At 34.6% G+C, this 25728-nt stretch overlaps 1 protein-coding gene across 6 annotated transcripts in view; it reads left to right on the top strand.

The window, feature by feature from the left end:
* Positions 1-25728, top strand: part of LOC127065472 (acetylcholine receptor subunit alpha-like) — a 126834-nt gene that overhangs the window by 78835 nt on the left and 22271 nt on the right. For all 6 annotated transcript variants that reach the window (XM_050997864.1, XM_050997863.1, XM_050997862.1 and 3 more), the window contains 3 exons: positions 11418-11533; positions 12790-12958; positions 20623-20759. In XM_050997864.1, coding sequence (XP_050853821.1) covers positions 11418-11533; positions 12790-12958; positions 20623-20759 — 422 coding nt within the window. The remainder of the gene's footprint in view (positions 1-11417; positions 11534-12789; positions 12959-20622; positions 20760-25728) is intronic.

Below are 25728 nucleotides of genomic sequence, written 5' to 3'. Positions count from 1 at the left end.
ATATATATATATATATATATGCATAAATGTACACAAACATCAAATGGTAGAAATCAAATGCAATCGTGCGGGATATTCGCGTTAAGAGCTTCGCAAATATCTTAAATCGTATAAAAAAGAATTCGCAGAAAAATTTGTTTCAATCGATAAAATCATATACATATACATCTATATTATCGTTGAGAACATTTGCTTGGTCTGCCAAAAAAGGAAAAAAAAAGAAAAGAAAGAAAGAAAAAAAAAATAAATTCGATAAATCAGTTTTTGCCCTTCGATGTAACGATGAGATAATGGAAAATGTGAAAACGAACAAAAAAAAAAAAACGAAAAGAAAAAAAAAAGAAAAAAGAAATTGAGATTGCTCGCGTTCGGGCGGATTTATTTTTCAACGGCAAAAAAAAAAAAAAGAAAAGAAAAAGAAAGGAAAAAGAAAAAAGAAGATAAAACAAATAATCCTTTATTCTCGTTTGAGAACAATCGTGTCTCGTCTTCGTTGACAATAATTATCACGTAGAGAGATAGAAAAAAAAGATAGAGATAGATAGATAGATAGATAGATAGATAGAGAAAGAGAGAGAAATAATCCGTGAGGATTTCGAGCGAAAATTATAATTAGTAACGAAGTGAAAAAAAAAACGGAGGAACAAAAAATAGTAATAATAATAATAATAAAAAAAAAAAAAAAAAAAAGAAAAAAAAACCGGGAGAAAGAACGAGGACGATTTGCGGGTGACGAATCGACATGCTAGATTACTCGAAACTCCGTTGCATATAAACAATTATTATTTTTCGTGCTTTTCGCAACGAACGACTCGCCGCAAACAGATCCGCGAGCTCGTAAATATATAATTGGAATATATGCCGGTAAGAATAATAACTGTCTATGCGATCCTGCGAAGAGATTATGGCGTTGGCTTTTACGGATCAAATAGAACTTCGTATTTATTGTTCTCTCTTTTCCTTCAATGTTTGTTCGGTATCTCGATTGAATTGTAAGAGAAAACCTGGGCATCTCCGGTACCTACGTCATAAAATATTCAATGTCGAGTTACAGCAAACGTACAACAAACAAACAGACACAGACGCATACAGTCGTTCTATTACTTTGAAGTAATATCCTACGTAACATGCGCTCTCCTTCGATTTCCTCTTTTCGTTTTATCGAAATCAATAAATTGTCAATACGAAATATATCGTTTCCTTTGCGCGTTAGCTTTGTAAACCGTAACGAAATTAAATAATACGAATGTATCGAGTCATTTTAAATTTCTTCCTATATTATAAATGTCTATAAAAAAAAAAAAAAAAAAAAAAAATAATAAAATAAAAAAATCCTTTCCGTCTCTGTCTCTCTCATTTTTTTCGGTTGAACGAAAAATGACAAATATCGAAATCGCGTATGCAAATAGATCGACATCGATCTCCAAATCCGTACAAAGTACTTTTGCAGAGATAGATTCACGCATGTACTATTCCATACATACATATATACATACATACATACATACATATATATGTATATTATAACGTAGATATAAAGGAAACCGATCGCAGGAAAACGATCGTGTGTGTACGTAGAGATACGTAGAATGGAGGGTTTGGTTACGTGGCACGGACTACAAACTCGCTTTACCTGGCCCGTTGCCTGAATCCTCGCAATCTCGAAGCACGAAGCACCATCCTGCCCAGGTGCTTACAATCTAATCTGATTCGTGCACGCGTTCTCATAGTCAGGTCGTAGACCTGCTGGCACAGTTAAAAGGGACCTTATAGAAACAACGGAATTTTCTTTTCTTCCCTCTGAAGTTCCGCCTCAACCTTTTTTCTTTTCTTTTCACTCGTTTCTTCTTCTTCTTCTTCTTTTTTTTCCTTTTTATCGTCCTTCTCGAAGCTTCTCTCTTTCGCTTTTACTTTTCCTCGTTCATTCATCTTTCTCTCTTTTTCTTGATAAAATCAATTAAAAAAAAAAAAAAATCTGATAAAGGTTTAATCAGAAGAAGAAGAAAATGACGGCGAAGAAGAAGAGAGAGAGAGAAAGAGAGAGATTTCGCTTCATAGCGAATCGTACGATCCCTATAAATCGCTTGAAACATGCCTCCATCGAATTATAGATTATTCACTCTGTACAACACCGAATGGCTTCCTTGATGTTGGTAACAGGACGAATTCAAGTCGAAACTCGATATAGGTGTAGCTCTTACAGAAAATGTACGCGATGTCGATGACACTCGAGAAAGGTACATAACTACTACTACTACACTACTACTCTACTACACTACTCTACTATTATCACTACTATTACACTACTACTACTACTACTACTACTACTATTACTACTACTAACTCTAAGCTGATGGTGTAGAACGCTTACTGCTTTATGTTCCCATACCTGAAAATGTTCGCATACTTCGCAAACTTAATTCTTATAGAAATCCATCCAACTTCTTCGTCGATCGATCGTATCTAACGTATCTCTATTATAGAGATGTAAACCGTATTTATACCGATTTATATATATACACACACAAACACGTTTGTATACTTATTTACATAGATCGTTAAGTTAAAAGAGAAATCTCCGTCCATTTTAATCGAAAAGAATCGATTCTCTGACTTCTCACGTGTTCGCAGAACGCGCCGAAGGAAATAGAATTTTTGTCTTGGAATATAATATTTCACGAGTAGATAGAAATCGGGATTTAATATATCGGACAACGACGAGGAGCTTCCATGCTGAAACTCCCATTAGAGGGAAACTCACGAAAAGAAAACTCGACAAAGTTTCCAAGTTTAATCGAGATAAATTTTGTTTCACCTCCTTCTCTTCTTCCTCCTTCTCCTCCTGTTATCCTCCTCTTTCCTTTCTTTCATCGAATCTATCTCCTTGCCAAACTCCTCGAACCTTGGCTAACAGCTAACTAACAATATCGCGGACTGTGAAAGGTCTGTGAAAATGTCCGAGAAAAAAAAAATTATATACGTGAAAAAAGAAAGTATTTATATGTAAAAAAAAAGAGAGAGAGAGAGAGAAAGAGAGAAGAAAAAAGACGAAGGAAATAACAAAAACTCAACGAGACTACTTTGATTGACTACCTTGATAGACTACTTTGATAGACCACTCGCAAAGCGACGTTGCTACGAATTTGACGAGAAACTTTCAATCGAAAATGTAGGTCGCTCGATAATTGTACCCGTTCGGCCGATGCTATTTTGACGTTGAATTCATTAACTCGATTTATCTCGGATCTACGGGATACTGCCATTGCTATTTCCGCTTAGGACTATTTCCTCTCGTTTCCCGTTCGCACAACGACGTTCATCTTCTCCTTTCTTCTTCTTCTTTTTCTTCCTTTTTTCTAACTAACTAATTAACTAACTAATTAACTAACTAACTAACTAACTAACTAACTAACTAAATAACTAGCTAAGTAAATAATTAACGTATGCATCCATCTACGTAATCACACGTGAGACACAATTGATCGTTCGAACAAAGGTAAAAAGCTAAAGATCGAAACCGTCCAATTTGGATTAAACGATATTAATGTTATAAAATGTTTCGTTAATATAAAAAGAGAGAGAGAGAGAGAGAGAGAGAGAGAAAAAAGAAGAAAAAGAAATCTAACGATCTCTCATACAGTAATAATTCTTACTTTTTTTTTTTATTGCGCTCGAGACAAATGCGATTGGAGAACGTTCGTAGGATAATCCTAAACAACGAAAAAGAAAAAAGAAAAAAAAAAGAAAAAAAAGAAAAGAAAAAAAATCCCAAGTTGACCACGAATTTTTCTTTCGACTCGTGTCTTCTAAGCTTTCTCACATTTTCTTTGCCGATTCTCTCTTCTTCTACTTCTACTTCTACTTCTACATCTTCTACTTCTACTTCTACTTCTACATCTTCTTCTTCTTCTTCTTCTTCTTCTTCTTCTTCTTCTTCTTCTTCTTGGAAATAGCATCCAACGTTGGATGCAAGGATGGGCGATAAAACTTTCGGTTTCCCAAGAGCATTCGGCGATCCTTGTACTTTTCTCTTCGTTCTCTCCGGTAACTGCATTCGAAAATATCCTTGTTTCGCGAGGATACAAGGATTTCGAATTTTCGATTCAGCTAGTCTGAATCTTCTCCTCCGTTTTCCCACATTCGTTTCCTCCCTGATATATTATTCTCGTCGACGGGAAATTCACGCGACGAATTGTGAAGTAGAGAGAGAGAGAGAGAGAGAGAGAGAGAGAGAGAGAGAGAGAGAGAGAGAGAGAGAGAGAGAAAGAGAGAGAGAGAAAAAAGAAAAAAAAAATCGATTGTTTCAATGGAATCTCGTGAACGATTGCAATATCTCTTTCTTTTTCCCTCTTCCTTTTTGTTTGTTTTTTTTCTTTTTGGTTTAATATCATCATTGCCTCGAGAAATAAAATTTGCACAATTCTTTTATTTTTATATACTGTCTTTTCGTATAATAAAAAATCACGTTTCCATCATCATGTTTTTTCGATGACGATGATTACGTCGATATAAAATGTTTAATAAAATTCATACGTTACCCGCTAATTGTGTACAGGCAGTGAATCGATGCGGTACTCGACGAGCAAGTTCCATTTAAATAAATTGACTATTGTTTGAAATAAAATCGATATGATTGCATTCGCTCGTAAACACGAACGAACGATAAATATTCATTAACGCGTACTCGCGACGCACTTTACGCATACCCGTATACGGAAATAAATGCGGAACATTTATCGCGAATTTCTGTCTCATTGAAAACAACTTAATAAGAAAACGTCTTAAGGTGGCTCGACGGTGTAAGCTTATAGGTTTATAGTCGAGTGTACGGAGCATAAAGCTCGTAAAGAAAACATGAACGATTTTCACTTTAACGAATACGCTTCGACAAAGTTCTATTCCAATAAAAGCGAAATCCTCTTAATCGAGTCTCACCGATTACCACTACTATGCCACTACTAACTACGACTAACCATAGTAATATCGAAGAGGCTAACTTGTTGATAAGTAAAATACGTTTTTCTATATTTACAAAGACGTAAATTAACGTGCCGATCGAATGAAAACAAAAATATTTCACAAGGTTATTTTAACAACAACGACGATAATACGACGACGATGTTAATAGTTATAATAATAATAATAATAATAATAATGGCAACAACGACAATAAGAACGAGGACGACGACGACGACGAAGTATTTCACGTTGAATCGTCGTATCGATCGTTTAACAAATCGGTAAATAATCGTAGAAATTTGTTGTCGGGATTTATTATGCTCGCCCTATAAAATTTATGTAGGCGTCCAGTTCGAATTAACGATAATTAATGACGTTCGCAGTCGACGCGTTTATGGAATACACGCTGGGGACAAGAACGAACTGCCTAGCAGCAGCATTGTTCGTTGCCTCGAGGAAAATATATTTATATATTTATATAAAAGAGAGAGAGAGAGAGAGAGAGAGAGAGAGAGAGAAAAGAAAAAGAAAAAACGAAATAGGAAAAAAAAGAAAGAAAGAAAGAAAGAAAAGGAGTGGAGGGAAAGGTTAGACGAAGGTAGAAAAAAATGAAATATGAAATGTACCCCAGAGACGCATCTATCATCGTCGGTAGCCATTCATCACGCAATACTTCACGAAGAGAGAAACTTACCGATGGTTAATGACAAAAAATTACAGTGTTATCCGTGTATACAAGAGTAATATGTATTTCTTCCTTCCTTCCGCTGACATTTCTTTATCCACGTTGGAGTCGTTCCCGACCTCGGGAGCGAAAGGACAAAACTAATATTGTCTAAAGAATGTTAAAGAAATTACGATCGATCGATCTGATTTTATTTCTCTGGATTATCCTAAAAGGAAAAAAAAAAAAAACAAACAAAACGAACGGGGAAAAAACACGTTTTTATTTTCGATAAAAATTTCACGCGATCGTGTAAAACATGTCGATCCTCTGTGCGAAACAAAAAAAGAAAAAAAGAGAGAGAGAGAGAGAGAAAACCAAACAAATCGAAAGAAGAAACGAATGATTCGAATATTTCCAAATTACTTATCAATTCCATTCCCTTCTTAAAGTACATTCTTAAAATTTATCGATACAAATCGTTGGAGAACACGAAAGTAGAGAAAAAATTTGCGCGTTGTATTTGCGGTAATATAGATCGAACGAAACGAAAGTTTCTTCTTTGTCGTTTTTATACGGTTCTTAGACATTAATCGACATAGAACAATTACTGCGGTAGTTCTCGCGAAATCGAAAAAGGGGAGAGAAGCGATAATCGAGAAGAGCTGCCGGAATCGGTTGGCGTTTCACGCGTCGGCGCGTTCAATTTCTCCGTCCGTCATTTCGTTCTACGTGGAAAAGTCGATTTCTCGCATGCAAGCAAGCAAGCAAGCAAGCAAGCAAGCAAGCAAGCAAGCAAGCAAGCAAGCAAGCAAACAAGCAAGCAAGCAAGTAACCAACCAACCAACCAACCAACCAATGCTGGCAGTAGGAAAGATTGACGTTGATGTTACAACCCGTTAAAAGGGGAGAGAATGAGACAGAGGAAAAGGGAAAGGGAAAGGGAAAGGGGAAAGTCGATGATGCGAGAAAGGGTGGCGTTGTTGATGGCTCGATAGGTAAACGCAGACATATCGGTTTTCGTCGTTGCTCGTCTAAAACCAACGTAGAAGACGCCGTTGATTTCTAGCACGCATATCTTTCGATACTAATACTCATCAAATTCGACATTAATCAAGTCGGTAATCGAAATAAAAATTCAATTAAGTAACTAACAAGATCGTGGAAAATAGTTATCTTTTAAATCTTGTTTTAATTCTATCTATCGTATTCGTTATTCTACTTATCTATCTTCTTTACACGGTTTTTTTAGATTGTTATTGTTAGTCGTTAGAATGAAAGGAAATTATAAAATATTTAAGATAAGACAGATATGTATGTGTTTGTATGGGTATATATATATATATATATATATATATATATATATCGGGTACTAGCAGTACTAAAGTAGGAAAAGGATACAGGATAAGGTATAGTAGGTTCGAGACGCATCATCGATCTTACGGCGTCAAGCCGTGCTCCCAGCAGGCATGAAATATTTATTGAGTTATCCTCGATTATGCTCTCGCACCATTTGGTGACGTACGCGGGAATTGGTGAATAACGTATGTGCTACTGGCGTGATTTATTACATCAGGTATTGGAGAGATAAATCCAAAGGAAAATTTTCCAACCATCGAATATCTCTGCACGGCTGCGAATAAGCTTCAATCGATTCTTTCATAATTAAACGGGTAGAAGAGGAGGAAGAAGAAGAAAAAAAAAAGAAAAAAAAAGAAGAAAAAAAAATTACAGAAGATATCTCAAAGTTCATATTCTCTCTCTCTCTCTCTCTCTCTCTCTCTCTCTCTCTCTCTCTCTCTCTCTCTCGCAAGCACGTGGACTTTATTAATTTTGGCGAGCACGAGAGGAGGGATGATCGAAAGAAAAGAACAAAAGAAGAGAAAGAAAAAGAACAAAAATATAATAAAAAATGAAAATGTACACATATCTCTTTAATCAAGAGACCAAAAGGGAATCCAAATAACATGCGCCAACCTTTGACCCTCCTTCTCCTCCTTCTCCTTCCCCATCTTTTACTTTTTCTTTTTTTTTCCCTTCCACTTTGCTTGCTTTCTGAAAAAAAAATCGAGTAAAACGAGACTGTGTGAGAAATCGAGCCGAAAGTGTGGCTCGGAAACGTTCACACGTCCCGCATCATACAAGCATACTCTACACAAACGCGTTCTTTTCATCCTCGTTGCTGTTACAAAACTTGTAACGAATCTCTTGCACGCAAGGGACCAGCACATTTTCCGCTTTGCTTTCGACGCGTTTCCTTTCTTTCTCTCTCTCTTTTTTTTTTAACGTTGAACAAAGCCAACACAAATTATTCGATGGAATTAAATATCGATTATCGAGCCCATACAATTATTTCTATTTATCTCTGATTTATTATCCCGAACGTTGAACGCTAACGCAATCATATCTCGTAGTTAATTCCATACGTCAAATCAAATAAATTCGTTATCTATCCTTTACACCGCACAATTATAAAGGATCTTTCGTCGAGTTTAGGAGGATTTAAACAATGGAATGGAGATAGTCTCATCCTTGGGTACGACGCTTCCAATTAATTTAATCTATCCCTCTCTCCTAACGAAACTTAATCTCCGACAGAGATTCAGTTTCTATCTCGTTGTATAATTTAAACGTCATGACTTTCTATCGCGGATAATGTCGACGCTCTTAACGTTAGACGGAGACCGCCGAAGAAATTAATTAACATTATTCAACATATCGTACGATTTAATATATATATATATATATATATATATATATATATATATCGAGTCCTTAAAAAATTCATAAAAAAAAGGAAAAAGAAAGGAAAAAAAAAATCATTAGAAAAGTCTCCGATGTAATTTTTCGTGCGCCATTAAACGAAAAAAAAGAAAAAAAAAAGAATTACCTTTCACAAAAAAATATGTTCCACAAAAAAAAAAGAAAAGAAATACTAATACATTATTCGAAGGACAACACTAACAAGTATCGCGCATCTTTAAATTTAACATTAACATAACCAGATGCCGGAAATATTTTCACTTCCACGAGTACCGGTAATGGCTGCTACTTGACCCAAAGAAAAGTGGACGGTTAAACACGAATTTTAAATCCACAAGGAGGACTAATTTAAACGTCGTCGGTTTCTCTGTCTCTGTCTCTCACTCTATCTCTCTCTTTCTTTCTCTTTTTCTCTCTATCTCTCTCTGTCTTTCTCTATCTCTTTCTGTGCCCCCAGTAAAATAAACGTACTTCAATAATAAATTTTCTAACATTCGACTTTAAAATTCCATTACAATCCAGTGATCCAAAGTGATTAAAAAATATTTCTTTTGAAGTGAAAAAAGAAAAAAAGAATTACTAAGCAGACATTACTAAATCTACGTTGCTTTTTATCTCCTTTACGTCTACCTTTCTCTCTCTCTCTCTCTTTTTCTTTCTCTTCTTATCCTTCTTCCCTTATTTACTCCACACACGCATACAAACGAGCGAACAGAGCAGCACAAATATTATATACTTACATTTCTTCTATCGCAGAAATAGAGATAGTCTGAAAATTCTTCGACCGATAGAGATCTGTCTATTTATGCCGTTAGTAACAGTTTGTAGATTGGAAAATTGCATCCTATGGTTTTATCGAAAGTTTAGTCGATTAGATCGAAAGTTAGAAAAAATAAAATAAAACATGTCCAGACAAATAAGAAAATAGAATTTCCATTTAGAGATATATCCCGTTCCATTTGTAGTTCGAAAACGAAAGGAGACAAAAATAGTTGAAAGGTAATCGATTGTTTTGGGGCTAACTTTTGTACACACAAACACAAACACACACACACATACACTTTGTCTCTTCTTCTCTGTCTCTGTATCTATTTATATATATATATATATTTCTCTCTCTTTCTCTCTCTCTTTCTCTATTTCTTTCATTCGTCTTCGTTTTCGTCGGAAGAGAAGGTTCGCTGTATCCAACTCGAGACAAATAATGATAATAATAATAATCGCTATTATTATTACAATAATAATTATTATTGTTATTATCGTGCATAAAGTTCGACGTTCTTTTAGTCGCCTAGAAAAGATGGATGGTCGCTAATCAAAAGAAAATTGTGATTGCTATATGTGGGGTTTTTTCGTCGATCGAGAAATAAAATAAACGAATTAACAGAGAAATGAGAGAAAATAAGAAGCAAATAAAAAAAAATGAGAAAAACAAAACTGAAAATACAAATTAATAATTTCCTTTTCTTAGGTCCGTCCATCCAATCCATTTTTCACTTGTTGTTAGCGATGCGATGCTCTCGTCAGTGTTCTTATGATCACCGTTGCCTGGGATTTACTTCTTTTTGTCATATTATACATACATACATACATATGTATATATATATATATATATATATATATGTATACATACGGGTGTACATATATATATGTGTGTATATATTTTTGTGTACTTAATAACAGCCTGTTTCTAATCAATGATAAGCACGCGTTCGAGCGCGAATGTACGTTGAATGTGGTGTAAATATTCGAGTGGCTAGTAAAAAGGAGAACTAGTTTACTTAGTAAATTTAAGTTGGGTCGATCAAATCTGGAGGAATTATTATTTTGAACCCGCTACAATCGAATCGTCTTACTTTTATCAAATTTCATGCTTACAAATATCATTGGTAATTGTTTCTTTTTTATCTCTAATTTTATTTCATTATGTATATATATATTTCATATATATATTTCACCGTATATAAGTATATTTATATATATAAAAGTACGTTGTTACTACGTATCCTAAATTTTCTACGTTCCATTTTTTTTCTTTTAAATACAAATTTTTTTCTCCTTAATTATTCTATTAATTATATTCTATTAGCACTACGTAATACGTTTAAATTTCTTTCAATTTTTTCTTGTTTCTTTCTTTTTTTTTTTTATAGATACGAACGATAATCGAACATGTTTATAGAGGATCGATCCGATCTTTCGTTTGCTCGATTCGTCGAAAAAGAAAAAGAAAAAATAATATTTGAATTTATTTACTGGTCTTTCAATATTATCTCCGGAATTGACCGACCAGGTCGACGATCCTCGACCAAAAGAGGAAAGCGTTTGTTTCAGTGGCTAGTATTTAAGCGCTCGCAACGCCCACGTTGAGCGAAAACGTTGGAATTCTAGTTGGATTTTCCTTCGACGATCGTACGTACGAAAATTATTCGAATTATGGCAGAATATTGAAAGAAATAAAAACAGAAAAAATGAAAACGAAGAAAAAAACAATGAAACGATATCGATCCGATTCGAAGATACTGAAAATCGTCGGAGAAACAAAATTTAACGAAAATTCCAACGGTTAGATAATTTTTGCTCCGTTTACGCTTTATGGCGGGCATCAAAGTGCATCTCAAGACGTGCACTTCGAAATTGTTTACAGATTATTATTCGTAATAATTACCCTTTAATAACGAACTTGCGAGAGAAGAAAAGAAAAATGAAAAAGAAATAGAAAGAGTAAAAAAAAAAAAACAATTAATTCGTTATCGTGCGATCGTATCGTAATTAATCGATATAATCAATACAAGAAACAAATTTGTTTATATATATATATATATATATATATATATATATATACACACATATATATCGGAGATAAGTCGCTTGAAACTTCGCGGATTCGTTTTTAAGGAGTAAGCTTTTCTATTATCGTGGGCATGGCGTTTGAAAATGAGCAAATCTCTTTGAAATTTATATGTTAAAAATATATAAGTACGGATCAAACCTGATCGATGAATTTTCTCCTTCATTTTGTTTCACGTAGGTCGATTTACGGCACATGGATGAGAAGTCCGGAAGTAACATTGTGGAGGTTGGAGTTGATCTTTCAGAATTCTACATGTCGGTTGAGTGGGATATACTAGAAGTGCCTGCAGTACGGTGAGAGTTAAATTTTATTAAACTACGATACATACATAAATGTATAGACATACATATATATATATATACGTACGAATTTGAAATTTGTCCGTTGGCTGCGACGTTGACTCCAAGGTCCCAATGGTCGTTTGAAAATTTTAGAAGACGACGATCCGTCGAACTACGTTTGTCGATCTGAATTAACTTCATCTCGCTTGAATTAACAACGAAAATATTCACAATATTTTAGAAATAAACACTACGAAACGTTTTTCTTATTTACACAAGAAAAGAACCAACGGATATATAAGTAAGCAAGTACACACGTAATGGCCGACTATCGTTCGTAATAGCGATTATCGCGAGGAAAAATAAACAAAGACGCACACGCGCGTCTAGTAAAAAAATCTGTTTATTATAAACACTCCCGATTGGAAAACGAAACGCACGATCGAATTGTAATAATTTTTCGAAGAAATATTTAACGATGCAACGAGATATCACGGATACGTAAGTAATACGTAACGGTTGAACATCGTCGTTGTTTGTCGTAAAGGAAAAACACAAGTGTAGGAAAATCTTAACGAAAACGTGACAACGAAGATCGCTTGGCGAAACGAAACACGATCACGAATTGTAATAACTTTTCGAACGAAATAATCTAATTAAAATATTTTCAAGAAATCGCGCGTGTTACGACCAAGCGTCCGCCGAGTTCGAAAACGTTCGGTCGTCTACTTCGTTCGTTTGTTTCCTATAAAGGACGCAACTTCCGGTAAATAATAACGAATGATCCTGATCGGCAATTACCAATAATCAATAAGATCTAGCGGCTTCTAGCCAATGAGCGTTGAGTCACGTGACACTGGAAGCTCGTCAGCGCTCGATACGCGAACTAATTATTAATTATAACGTTATGAGTATTTGCCACATTTGCCACTCGATGTCGCCACCAATGCGGTAATCGCTATTGTTCTTGTATAACTCAAATTATTCTCGAACAAATTGTATTCGTATAAGGTATCGAACGATTCGTTCGTCTATTATTTTTCCTCTTCGGTCGAATTCATCGAATATTTAATCCTTACGAGTTATATTCGTGCGAAGCGAACGGCTCGTGTCTTTCCAATAATCATCGAATATTCAATTTTGGTTAATTTCGGTAAATATTTTTGCTTAACCTTAAGATATCTCTTATAGAAAAAGAAAGAAAAGAAAAGAAAAAGAGAATGATAATGTAATTCGCAACAACACGTCACAATATTTTTCTTTTTCAGAAACGAGAAATTTTATACGTGCTGCGACGAACCTTATCTCGATATTACATTCAACATAACGATGAGAAGGAAAACTCTTTTCTATACCGTCAACATCATCATACCGTGCATGGGGATCTCATTTCTTACTGTTCTGACATTTTATTTGCCAAGTGACAGTGGAGAAAAGGCAAGTATATTGAATTATTTTTTCTATTTTTTTCGACGAAGATCCGCGAGTCAACTAACGAGATATACATACATACATACATACATACATACATACATATATACATACGTACGTACGTACGTACGTATGTACATATATACATACATACAACACACACACACACACTGCTTTCGGTGGTGTTTATTTTTTGATAGAAAAAAAATAAATAAAAAAAAAAAGAAAGAAAAGGAAAGATAAAAGTTGTTCGAAACGTCGAAGAAACTTAGATGTTGAACACGACGTCGTGAAACCAACTACATATACCGATTTTGAAGTCTTAGTTTAGCGAAGTTTGAGAAATTACTCTCTGTCTCTCTCTCCCTCTCGTAACTTCTAAAAGAAAAATCAACTTCTTCCGACCTTAAACCGCAAGCGAGTGTTTCAAATTCGACGAGCTTGGCTTTAATCCTGTAGAAGATATGAGATGAATACGTTCGTAATTATTCTCGACGTGATCGCATTCTATTATCGTAAGAATTAATAATAATAATAATAGTAATAATAATTGATGATGATGACGACGAAGATGATGATAAAAATATTATTCATTCTTTCATGGTCGTATATTTTGTAGTGCGCTTTTTTATTTCTTTTTTTTTTATTTTCTTCTTTTTACAGGATAAAACCGTGCTTCAAACGAAGCAAGGAAATTAGCCTACTTCTTTTTCTCTCTTTTTCTTTATCTATCTATCTATCTATCTATCTATCTATCTATCTATCTATCTTTGTCTCTCGAATTCTTAAATAGATCTTTAAGAGAAACTTTTCCAATTGGGGTATCGCTTATGAATAATTTAACTCATCGCGAATGAAAGTTTAAGTTAAAATAACAAATCAAATTCGCATAGTGCCATCTATCTATCTATCTATCTATCTATATATCTGTCTATTTATCTATCTACCTATCTATCTATCTATGAATATCACAATTTACATTTTCTATCTCTTCGTTTCTACCACAAAATATTCATGTAACCCTCGACTCGGGGATTAACTTTTAACATATAAGAATACGATATATTTTTCACTATACATATGTATCTGTGTATGTGCGTGTGCTTTATGGCAATCAACGAAAGAAACATATATTTCGTTATCTTATGTAGAATTTGCCGAGAAACTTTATGTGTAACGACATTCGCAAACTCCATTTTTGTCAATTTTTTCTAATTTAATTTTCTTTTCCTTTATTTATTTTTTTTTATATTTTTCCGTAGTTTCTAATAATTAATAAAAATTATAAACGAAAATAGAAATAGATCGAATCGTCGATTCTAAGTTTCTTCGAACTTTCTTTAACGTATTTAAACAGTAACACAGTACAAACAAAATTAGAGAATGGAAAAGGAATAAATGGAACGTATTTATAGCGTATATCGATCGATCGTACAGCGAGACCGTATCGATTTGGATGCTGTGTTGTTTCCAACGACCCATTCGTTCAACGATACCTACGGTAAAACGCATTCGAGAATGTACTTGATCAAACGAAATAGGTTTCTCTCCATAAACACGCTGTTTCTAGAGTCGCCTGACATCGCTCGGTCGTTTGGGAGAGAGAGAAAGAGAGAGAGAGAGAGAGAGAGAGAGAGAGAGAGAGAGAGAAAATAGTTCCAAACAGTGTACCAATTAATACAATTCGATTTGCTATGAATTTGTTATGGACATGAGGAAGGAAGAGGAGGAAGAAGAAGAAGAAAAAAAAGAGAAAAGAAAATGAAAGAGAAAAAAAGAGGAGACAAAAAAATAGGAAGAAGAAAAAAAAAGAAATTTGTAGAATATAAAAGGATCTATCAAACTCATTCCTTTGGGGAGAAACGATCCTTAATTGATCTAGAGAGAAAAAACGAGAGATTCCAAGGTAATTAATTCCTTTATCCTCAGGAAATGGTCGTTCGCTCTCTCTCTCTCTCTCTCTCTTTCTCTCTCTAACTAACGGATATATACCACAATGCATAGCTATAAGAGAAAGAAAGAAAGAAAGAAAGATGAAGATATATATATATATATATATATATATATATATATATATATATATATATATATATATAGAAAGAGAGAAAAAGATAGAGAGAGAAGGAACTTGTGTGAAATATGCACCGAATTAGTTCTCTTCCGCGTGCCAGTCGGCCTCGTTATTTTCTCTTATCTGTAAGGGAAGCAAGAGGGGGTGGTTACTTTTGGCCCGACGGCTCTCCAACTATTTTTCATTTCTACCTAGACCTCTCTGACCCATCTCATCGGCTCCTTTTCCTTCTTCATCCTCTAGCCCTCCTCCTGCTACCACTTCTTCTTCTTCTTCTTCCTCCTCCTCCTCCTCCTCATCTCCTCCCTCTATTTCTTTTTTCTTTTTTCCATTTTTATCTCAAGCGTCCCACTACCACTAGTCTCAGAAAATTGCTGGAAGCCGATTCGAATTCTCTTCTTTTCCATACCACGTGCGGAATAAAAACATAAGAGGAACACACGTGGTCACCTTTCTCCTTCCTCCTCCTTCCTCCTCCTCCTCCTCCTCCTTCTCCTCTTCTTCCTCCTCTCCCTCTTTCTTTCCTTTTCCTTCTACCCTTAACTTCTTCGCACGATGTATGCACGCTAACGTGTTACTTTTTTCTCCCTGTTGTTCTTTTTTCTTCTCCTTTTTTTCTTCCTTTTTTCTCTCTCTTTTCTTTTTTTTTTCATCCCTCACCGAGAGAGTCCTCCTGCCTCGGGAGATATAAACGAATCCTCACCTTTTCCACTTTCCCCATCCTTTACCTCTTCTTCGTCCTCTTTCTTCTCTTTTTTTAAGATTTCACACACGGACCGCTCCGGTGTCAACCTTGTTCGTTTGCTCTTCAAATCCGACGATAATCGAAGAGATATAAGAGAAAGAGAAGTGCTATCCATTTCAACGGAAGAGAAAAATATTATCGTTTTTAAAGACGAAAAGACGACTTCCTTCTTCTCTTTTCTTCCCCTTTTGTTTTTCTTCCTTTTGTCTTTCTTTTCTCTCCTTTTTTTTTCTTTCTTTTTTTCTCCTTTTTTGGTCTTCTTTTCTTTTTCTTTCTTTTTTCTTCTTCTTTTTTTTTGTTCTTTTCTTTTACTTTCTTTTTTCTCCTTTTTTTTTGCACTCTTCCCACGCTTCCCCTTCCTTTGATACCCTTTTTAATACCACCTTCGTACTATCCGCGTTATAAGAAATACCTTTGTTGGAGATTTTTCTTTCACATCGAAATGCAAAGGAACCTCGCGTTTTCATTGGTCCGAATGATATCAAAACCCTTTTAGCTTCCTTCCCCCTTGGCTTTTTTATTTGTTAACTTCTAACGAAACACGTCGTCTCTCTTATTCTCTTCGTTCACAAAGGTCACACTCGTTAACGTGAAATTAGCGTACGTAAAAACGTTTCTACCTTGTTCACTCTCTTTCTCTCACTCTCTCTCTCTCTCTCTCTCTTTTTTACAAAGCCATTAAAACATTACCCATCCTTTATCCTTTACGACTATTCCATTGGCTGAATTATCCTTTATATGCTTTAACGTGAAATCGACGTATATATGTACCTACGTATGTATATAATGTGCAATGTAATGCGTGTATAAGTATATGCGTAAGTACACATGGATAGATAAAACCAAGTTATATGAATATTTAAATGAATTCGAAATTGATACGTAGTTTTTATAAAACTGAGAAAAAAAACAAAAAAAAAAGAAGAAAAAGGAAAAATAAGAAGAGCAAGAGATGGAAATAAAGAGAGAGAGAGAGAGAGAGAGAATGACAGTCTAACTGACGTTTCTGAAAACGTACATCGATCGATTTAAAGGATGAAACGAATCTCTTATCGATAACATCACAAGAGTAACTCTATATCTCCAACATAAATTCAATTTGTGTCCAACGGATTATTATTTATCTCGGTACTCTCGTACACGAGCTTGGATGCAACCCATAAAGCTCCGAGAGAATAGAAAAGACAAGGCGGAAGGGGGAGTAGGATGGAAGGATGGTTGAAAGGGGGTGGTAACGCCATGATTTCCCATATTATGGGTGACGCCGTGAAAGAGCAAGCACGATATATATATATATATATATATATATATATATATATACATATATACACATACATATATATATACATACATACATATAACAAGAGAGAGAGGGAGAGGGGGAGAGAGAGAGAGAGAGAGAAGATGTAATTTCGATAGTCGCACTGGCTGCTGCAGGTCAATCACCGGACCGCGATATTGCTTATCGATTCAGCCCGCTTGATTGACGCCCTGAAAACGCTATATGCCACTTTACGTGAGCATAGATGTGTGTATATATATGTACAGATGTGTGTGGGCGCGCACGTTGTATGTATCGTCCGAGAGAGTTTCCATATTTCTTTCAAAATTACTCCCTTGGATGTTCGGAACGTTGTTAGTTCGTTTCTCCTAAAAAAAAAAAAGACAAAAGGAGGAAAAAAACAATTTTTACAAAGAATTTCTGATTATTTATTAGTTTAAATGAAACAAAAAAAAAGATAAAGAAAACAGTTGAAATGATCGTTTTAAATCGTTTTCATACTAATTTCTACTTGAATATTTTTTCAAGCCGCGTTACGTATATGTACGTGATCAATTTTATACATATCGGATAATTATACGAGATATACTTTATATATATATTAAATACATACATACATACATATATATATATATATATATATATATATATATATATCGGAATAATCGTCGTTAGTTCTCTATCGTTAAAAAATATTTATTTTATATTTTTATCTCTTTCAACAATAATTCTTCCTTTATTGCTCAAAGATGTTTTATCTGCCGAGAATAACCTAGAGGGTTTTCTCTCTCGATCTCTCATATTGGTTTCTATAGCATATAGGTTTCGGTAGTTCATCACAGTTATCTCCGAGAACAGGCGAGTCGTGATCCCTCGAGTGATCTAAAGAGGGAAGAGCTTGAAATCGTCGTGAAAATGCACCCTTCCCATACAGAATCTACATATGTATATATATATATATATAAAGGTATACATATATACTATGTACGTGCAAGTATTATCGCGTATAACACGAGTATATCTAGGAAAAGGCTCACGACGACTGAGAGGTACTACCTAGACTAGAAATTCGTGTTCGAGTGTGAGAATATATCCGTATTCGATGCTCTTGACTCGCCGACTCGCCGAGCAGCAGTCTAACGAAAAGTCGAACTTCCGTTACGAGACCTCTTTTATCTGGATGCCCTTTTCTATGGTTCGACGATGAACTCAGAGGAAGAAGAAGAAGAAGAAAAAGAAGAAGAGAAAACCAAAAAAAAAAAAGAATAAAAAAACGAAAAAAAGGAAATATGGAAAAATCAAAGCTTGCAAATCGATGATATATATACATATATATATCACACACACACACATACACAAATTGTCGACCACAAAGATAGATTTCCGTATCTCTGTTTTCGTCTCATCTATTTTGTGATTCGTTAGAAACATTCATTCACATATATACATACATATATATATATATATATATATATATATATATATATATACACATACAACATATGTATGCAATTGAACGATCCAAATAGTGTCATTTAAATACCCTGACGTTTACACGCTCGGAATGTCCTACATCCTTCGAGAGAATGTATCTAGGCACCATCTGTGTTCTCTGTTACCCTCAAACGGAGAATGCCATGTCATTAATTACCATACGATCTCTGCTCGCTTTGGTTCAATCGCTGATAAGGTTAAGTGACACCTTAGGAAGTTAACATTCGAAATGTTAGATTACAATTTCTAGCCCGATTCTAATCTATAATGGAATCGATTTGAACCTGAACGAATTTATCTGACGGACACCTGTTTGATATACTCCGATCGATCTAATCTATCGATAACGCTGTTGTGGTTATTTATATTGAAATACATATCATGTAAAACAATTTCGCTTATGGTTTGTCAATTATCGCTATTAGATGAGTTAACGATTATGGGTAGGTGCGCCAATCGAAGGGACAATATTGACCGAACTGCATCGATGAAGAGGTCTGTTTGCGAAAAGCGCGTAGGAGAACCAACCAGTGGGAGTTGATAGCAGTTCTCGTTTCTCGTGTCGAGGACCGAAACTCTTCCACCATTTCATAAATTAATACGTCGAAAATGCAACCGCCGTAGTGGCATATCGGAAAACAACGAAGAAGGATCACCCTCTTCTCTTTCATTCTCTCACTCTCACATCCCCGTTCCTCTCTCTTTCTCTCCAATATCGTGATCTATAAAACGAATGTATTTTTCTGTATTTGTATCGATACGCTCGCGTGGGTGTATGTGGGCGTACGCATAGGTGAGTGTATACGTGTTTTACTGGCAAGTCTATAGAATCTCCCACGAGAAAAGTTATACTCGAAGAACGTTGGGGAGATAAATGATTCAAGATAGTCAGACCCTCACCGTCGATTTCATTGAAAGCCTAGAAGAGAGATACGTGTCTTCTTCGCCGAACGAAAATAGCTTTGGCACGTTTCTATGTATAGGTCTCTTTCTATGCATGTGTGTGTGTGTATGTATGTGTATATATATATATATATCGAGGCAAGTATATCTAGAAATTCTCACGGATCTAACTTCCTACATTTGTCGATCGAAGAACCAATTATAGTACAACAGCGAAGCAATCCGATTGTGAATGTCTTAATGGTCTAATGGGAATTATTTAACTATGGGGAACGATTCTCGTTTTGAAAACATTCCATTGAAAATTTTCTGCTATATTGATCACCGAGATCAATTAGAAATATATATTTGTCGATTAAATGGATATTTAACATATATGTTCAAAGGTATCTACTTGATATCGTATTATCGTAATTTCTTACATATAAAGAACGAAACGGTGTCAGTTTTGAAAGTTCTTCCTTTAACCGAGCACGTTTTTACCCTTTATTCTCATTTCTCCGTCGTATTCTTTATCCAAGTCATAAATACGAATTTTCCCTCACCTCCGACGACCATCCGTGCTTCCCTGTTCCTCCTTTCTTTCTTCTTCTTCTTCTTTTTTTTTTTTTACTTTTTTTTCCCTTCTTTTTTTCAACTTCCATCCCAACTTGAGCTTAAATTCGTAATACGTTGAGGGATGCCAAGCTCGAGGAAGGGAAAGAAGAGAAAAAAAAAGATAAAAGACAAGAAAAAACTTATACCTTTCTCCCTTTATGGGATGGTCTCAACACGAAAGGGATTTTAATCCCTGTAAAAACGACATTACTGACAGTAATGTTACACACTACACACACACTACACACACACAAATAGTAACGTTAAAAAAATATATATTTATATATTGATTTATTAAATTAATTCACGTTTAATAGATTAACAAATTTTGTTTTCCTAGATTTACACGTTATTAATAAAAGATTATTTTTCGTATGCCGTTGTTTTTTTTTTTCTTTCTTTCTTTCTTTCGACGACTCCAATGAACAAAATTAAAATCTAAACGTATAAAATATAAAGAAGAGATATACAAAAGTTTATACGTATACCATACATAAGAGAAAATATAAAGAATAGATTAGAAGGGATATATGTACATAAGAGGGAAAGTTAAATGTCCACAATTTGTCACGTTTCAGGTGACCCTCTCTATATCAATCCTCATCAGTCTTCACGTGTTTTTCCTCTTGGTCGTTGAGATTATTCCGCCAACGTCGTTGGTCGTGCCATTGCTTGGGAAGTACCTGATATTCGCCATGATACTCGTATCGATAAGGTGAGTAGTGCCAACTGGAAAGTCGATTTCATTTGTGTCTTTGAAAAAAAAAGAAGAAAAAAAAACAAATCCAGAAATTTAAAATAACTTGTAAATTATCAAAGTTCATTATATATATTATTATTATATATATATATATATTCATTAAAATTCAAATGGATACGATTAACGGAGCTTACGAAGCTTCAAATGCTTTTTGATACGATACTATTGTCTTTATCTTTGGAAAAAGTTCGCCGGTTTCTAATGCATCCCTATACACCCGTACAAGTTTTTATCTCGACCCACCCTCTTTTCTCTCCCTTTATCATTAAGTAGCACGCAACGCTGCGTGCTTGGAATGTGTTTACGAGCTGCTTCTCGGATTACTCGGAAGCGAAGTTGAAAAAGGAAAAGCAAATAACGACGACCGCCACGATCCTCTCGATGTACATTTCAAGACCTGAAAACTATACTAAGCTTCCCTCGAGAGACACGTACGATCTTTTCTCAAGTTACCGTCGGTATTAAGAAGGGTGAAACGTTTCCCTCGAATACTCTTTAGCGATGTGGTTCACGAGAAACGACAATCCTGCTTGAGTTGACCGAAATTGATCCTAAAAAAAAAAAGAAGAAAAAAAAAAGAAATCAAATTACGACGGGAACGGGAAAAAGAAGGAGAAGAAAAAAAGAAAGAAAGAAAGAAAGATAAAAGAAATCTTTTCGAATAGAGAAGAGTATAATAAAACTGAGGATCTCTCGCACCAGTTGAAAATCTATTCTCTTTCGTATTGCAATCGCGGTTAAAACGTTGCGGTGCTTTCTTCGCGATAGAAACGATTCGAATAAAACAAAAAAGAAAAAAAAAGAGAAGAAAAGAAGATATGTATACAGAGAAAGATAGAAAAGGATAGAAAAAGAGTGATAAGAAAACTCGTGTTTTTACGAGAACGTTTTCACTTTGCGTGAAAGGTGGTATGTATGCATGTATGTATGTATGTATGTATATATATATATATGTGTATGTATGTATGTAGATACATTTTTCGCGAAAAGAACGTAGACTTGAATTTATCGAGATTTTTCATCGGACGACCTCGAAAAAAAGTCTCAACTAAAGAAACGCTTTTACCGAATACCATTATAAATATTTTTCTACGTTATTATAGAAATACTCGTAGAAATTAATACTCGTAAGAATAAATGATATATTTAATAAATTATCATGTTGTATTTGTTCGTCTAGGAAGAAATCTATTAGCAAGAAATCTTAGAAATTTTAATTGGTTGAATTTCGTTCGAAATTCAACGAGGAGTATTGTCTTATTTCGAAATGGTTTTGATAGTTGGAAATCTAAGAGAAAGGAAAGGTAAAGATACCTTATATATATATATATATATATATATATATATATATATATATAAAGAAATATATATATAAAGAGAGAGAGAGAGAGAGAGAAAGAGAGATCATCAAGATGGAAAAAGAAAAGTAAAACAAAGGACAATTTGGAAAGAAACGAAGAAGGTAACGGAGATAAATATCTGAGTAAAATGAAAAGGAAAGAAAGTAAAGTGGAAAAAAAAGAAAAAAGAAAAAAGAAAAGAAGATAAAGAGAAAGACGATCTCATTGCATCGAATTTAAATTTCATCGTGGTTAGGACGCATTTGGCTTTAGAATTTAGAACGGTACTCCGTTAGAAATTTCTCCTATACCATAGATCCTATTCCTATCTCTCTCTCTCTCTTTCTCTCTTTCTCTCTCTCTCTCTCTCTCTCTCTCTCTGTGTGTAATACATATATATACACATACAATATTCACTTTGTTTCCTCCTATTCGATTATCCTCCACCTAATTCACCTTGCACCTAACTTCCTTATGCCATTCCCCTAAACCCCCTGTTCTTTCTTTACATCCCACTGCTATCTGATTTTCCTTTCTCATTAACAAACAACAATGTATGGCCATGACATCTCGAAGCGTACCAATGACTACTTAATGAAACCTTACGAATAACTAACAATTAAAGTTCGAACCTTTGCATGGAAACAGTTTACACAGAGTCGTCCCTTTTTTCACGAAAGAATAAATAAGTAGATAAGAACGAACAATGACCATAAAGAGACTATCTGATTTACTCCATTTTTTTTTTTATTAACTATATACCCATATCTTTTATCTTCTTGACTAGGTAATAAGATTCTTTGAAATATTTGATATCGAATATCGATCGATAGACTAGTTGGTCGAGAAAAAAAATTTATGAAAAATGAAGAAATTACGAAACTAATGTAATAACGTCAGGAAGAAGGTGACCAAACCATTTCTTCTTCCCACCCATTCACCCTTCAGTCGCCGTCCCTCTCGGTCCTCACACCCCCATAAACGAGATATCATTTTCTCTTCGCTTTATCAAAGACAAGAGTTCCTACCGAAAGGTCCCCATTGCGTCATCATGATATTCAAAGGACGAACAAAAGCTTTTTGTCTTCATATGTGGGTTATCATGGAATAGGTACTGTTCGAACATCCTTGTTACATCGCTAGTACTTACAGAATGAAGATGTGTATTTGTATCTCGCTCGAAACGTAGGGAATATCGAAAATGATATCTTTTTTGAAAATGAAAGAATAGACAGAGAAAGAGAAATATATATATATATATATATATATATATATATATGAATAGGATAATCTGATGATCTGATTTAGAGGAATAGAATGAAAAAAAGTTAAATCGTTTTCTTAAAGATATTTATCGGAGATATCTATTCTTCGTTTGATAACATTTGAAAAAGTTTCGATCGTTTTCAATCGACAAACATGAGAGTATTATTTAGTAAAGAAATAAAATAAATCAATGAAAAATAAAATATTTCTAACAAAGAAAAAAAAATAATATTAATTCTCTACCTCCATTGATACGATAATAATATCATATAATTATAGAGCGATATAATAACAGTATCATATAATTATGATTTTAAATCGCGACTGAAAATGAAACGTACGTTTTAAATCGTGAGTCAATCAAGTGTATAACAAGTATAAACCTCGATACTATCTCTTTCTCTCTCTCTCTCTCTCTCTCTCTCTCTCTCTCTCTCTCTCTCTCATCGATATATATCTCGACAATTTTCGTAAATTCGAGAGCAATGATAACGTGATCGTTTTGGTATCTCTTTCCCTCTTTCTATTTCTCTTTCTCTGTGTAATCGTAGCGGCAAATCGCAAATTCAATAATCGCTAATTATACACGACCTCTGCTTGGAAGCAACGTCACAACCAAAGTTAAACACGGACTTGACTTATCAGCTTGCAACGAGTTTGTAGATTAGTTTCGTGCTTGCTCAAGCTGCAGGCTATTATGGAATACCTTCGAATTTGGCTTGCAGTACACGTTTGACATTTCGCGTACATTGAATATTAACGAAAAAGGTGATACACTCCTCTACGCGATTTCTCTCTCTTTCTCTTTCTCCTTCTCTTTCTCTGATCTTTTACCGTATAATGGGTACTGATAAGAATCATATAAACTGTAAATAAACGTATGTATGATCTTGAATACATACATAGGTCATCAAATTTAACTATTAATAAATTATTACAATTTTAACATCATTTGACGTTAATAACGAAACGTTCGAAAGGAATGACCGACGTTCGACTCGATCGAAGTTATACGTTTATAGTATTAGTAGAAATGTATGTAGTTTGGATATTACTAGCTTTGAGGTATTTGCGTTTATGGGAGGGGATGATAGACCGATGTTATACCGTGTCTGCGTGAAACTTCTTGTTTATATAAACGAATGTTATCTGCGACCACGAAACTCGTGATGCAATTTATCGTCTGGCAATGCTCGATACGTCAGGAGAAACGTCTTATCTCTTTCGTTTTACGATATAAAAGTAATGGGAAAGAAGGATTCGCAGTCTTTGTATTAGCTCGAACGCGAGAATATCTTACGAGGGATATAAAGAAAGAAATCGTTCGTTTGTAAATAAAAAAGATGGGATAATAAAAGACAATAGTGGGATATGTGATATCAAGAACATTCTAAGGAATAACGTTAATAACGATTTCGAACTCTGTTTTCTTGCCTTACAAGACAAGACGACAAAATGTCGTCGACTTTTAAAACTTTAATTTTCCGAACCACGTTACTTACGTTTTGGAATATCTCCAGACTTCTCTCATGCTTTTCTTAACGTTGCAATGAAAACTCTCCCACCCTGCTTTCTCTCTCTTTCTCTTTCTCTTTCTCCTTTCCTATTTCTCTTTATTTCTCTTTCCACCTTTGACCCTTCCGCATCATAAAGCTAACGTCTTGTTTTACGACTTTTGCGATTCGAGATCACCGGTCGAGTCCACTTAAAGAAAAGGAAAAAGGAAGAGAAAGAAAGAAATAAAAGTAAAAATAGGAGATATCATTTACTATCTTTCTTTATATATATATATATATATATATATATATATATGTATGTATGTATGTATATATAAAATCTAACTCCTTAAAAATCTAACAAAGTTAAAAACTTGTATCGAACGAGTGTTCTTTTTTTTCTATAAATATTTCCTGCATTCTACATACATACATACATACATACATATATATATATATAGGGGTATATATAATTTATACAAGAGTAGCTTATGAAATTACCGACCATTTAATTATCCGCGAACGAGTAAACATTTGCCTTTACACTTAACTATAAATATTTGTACCACGATGAGCATGTACTTGGGATACATAATACTACGCACAATATTCAACTGTACGTTATACTATGCGCTCACGTGGCATGAAATCAACTCAAAGAGGAAAAGAGATAGGGGAGAACGAGAGTTCTATCCGATGGCCTCGCAGAAACATTCAATCGATCCGAAAAGAGCTTCGAGCTTCGTTTAAATTCTTCCCTCTATGGCCTCGGCGCGTCAACGATCCCTTTCAACTTAGCAGGCTAGTCACCGAAGTCATCGA

Source organism: Vespula vulgaris, chromosome 8 (genome assembly GCF_905475345.1).
Source record: "Vespula vulgaris chromosome 8, iyVesVulg1.1, whole genome shotgun sequence".
In the NCBI taxonomy this organism is placed as follows: domain Eukaryota; kingdom Metazoa; phylum Arthropoda; class Insecta; order Hymenoptera; family Vespidae; genus Vespula; species Vespula vulgaris.
Note: the sequence above shows the minus strand (reverse complement) of the source record. Positions and strands in the feature narration are given on the sequence as shown.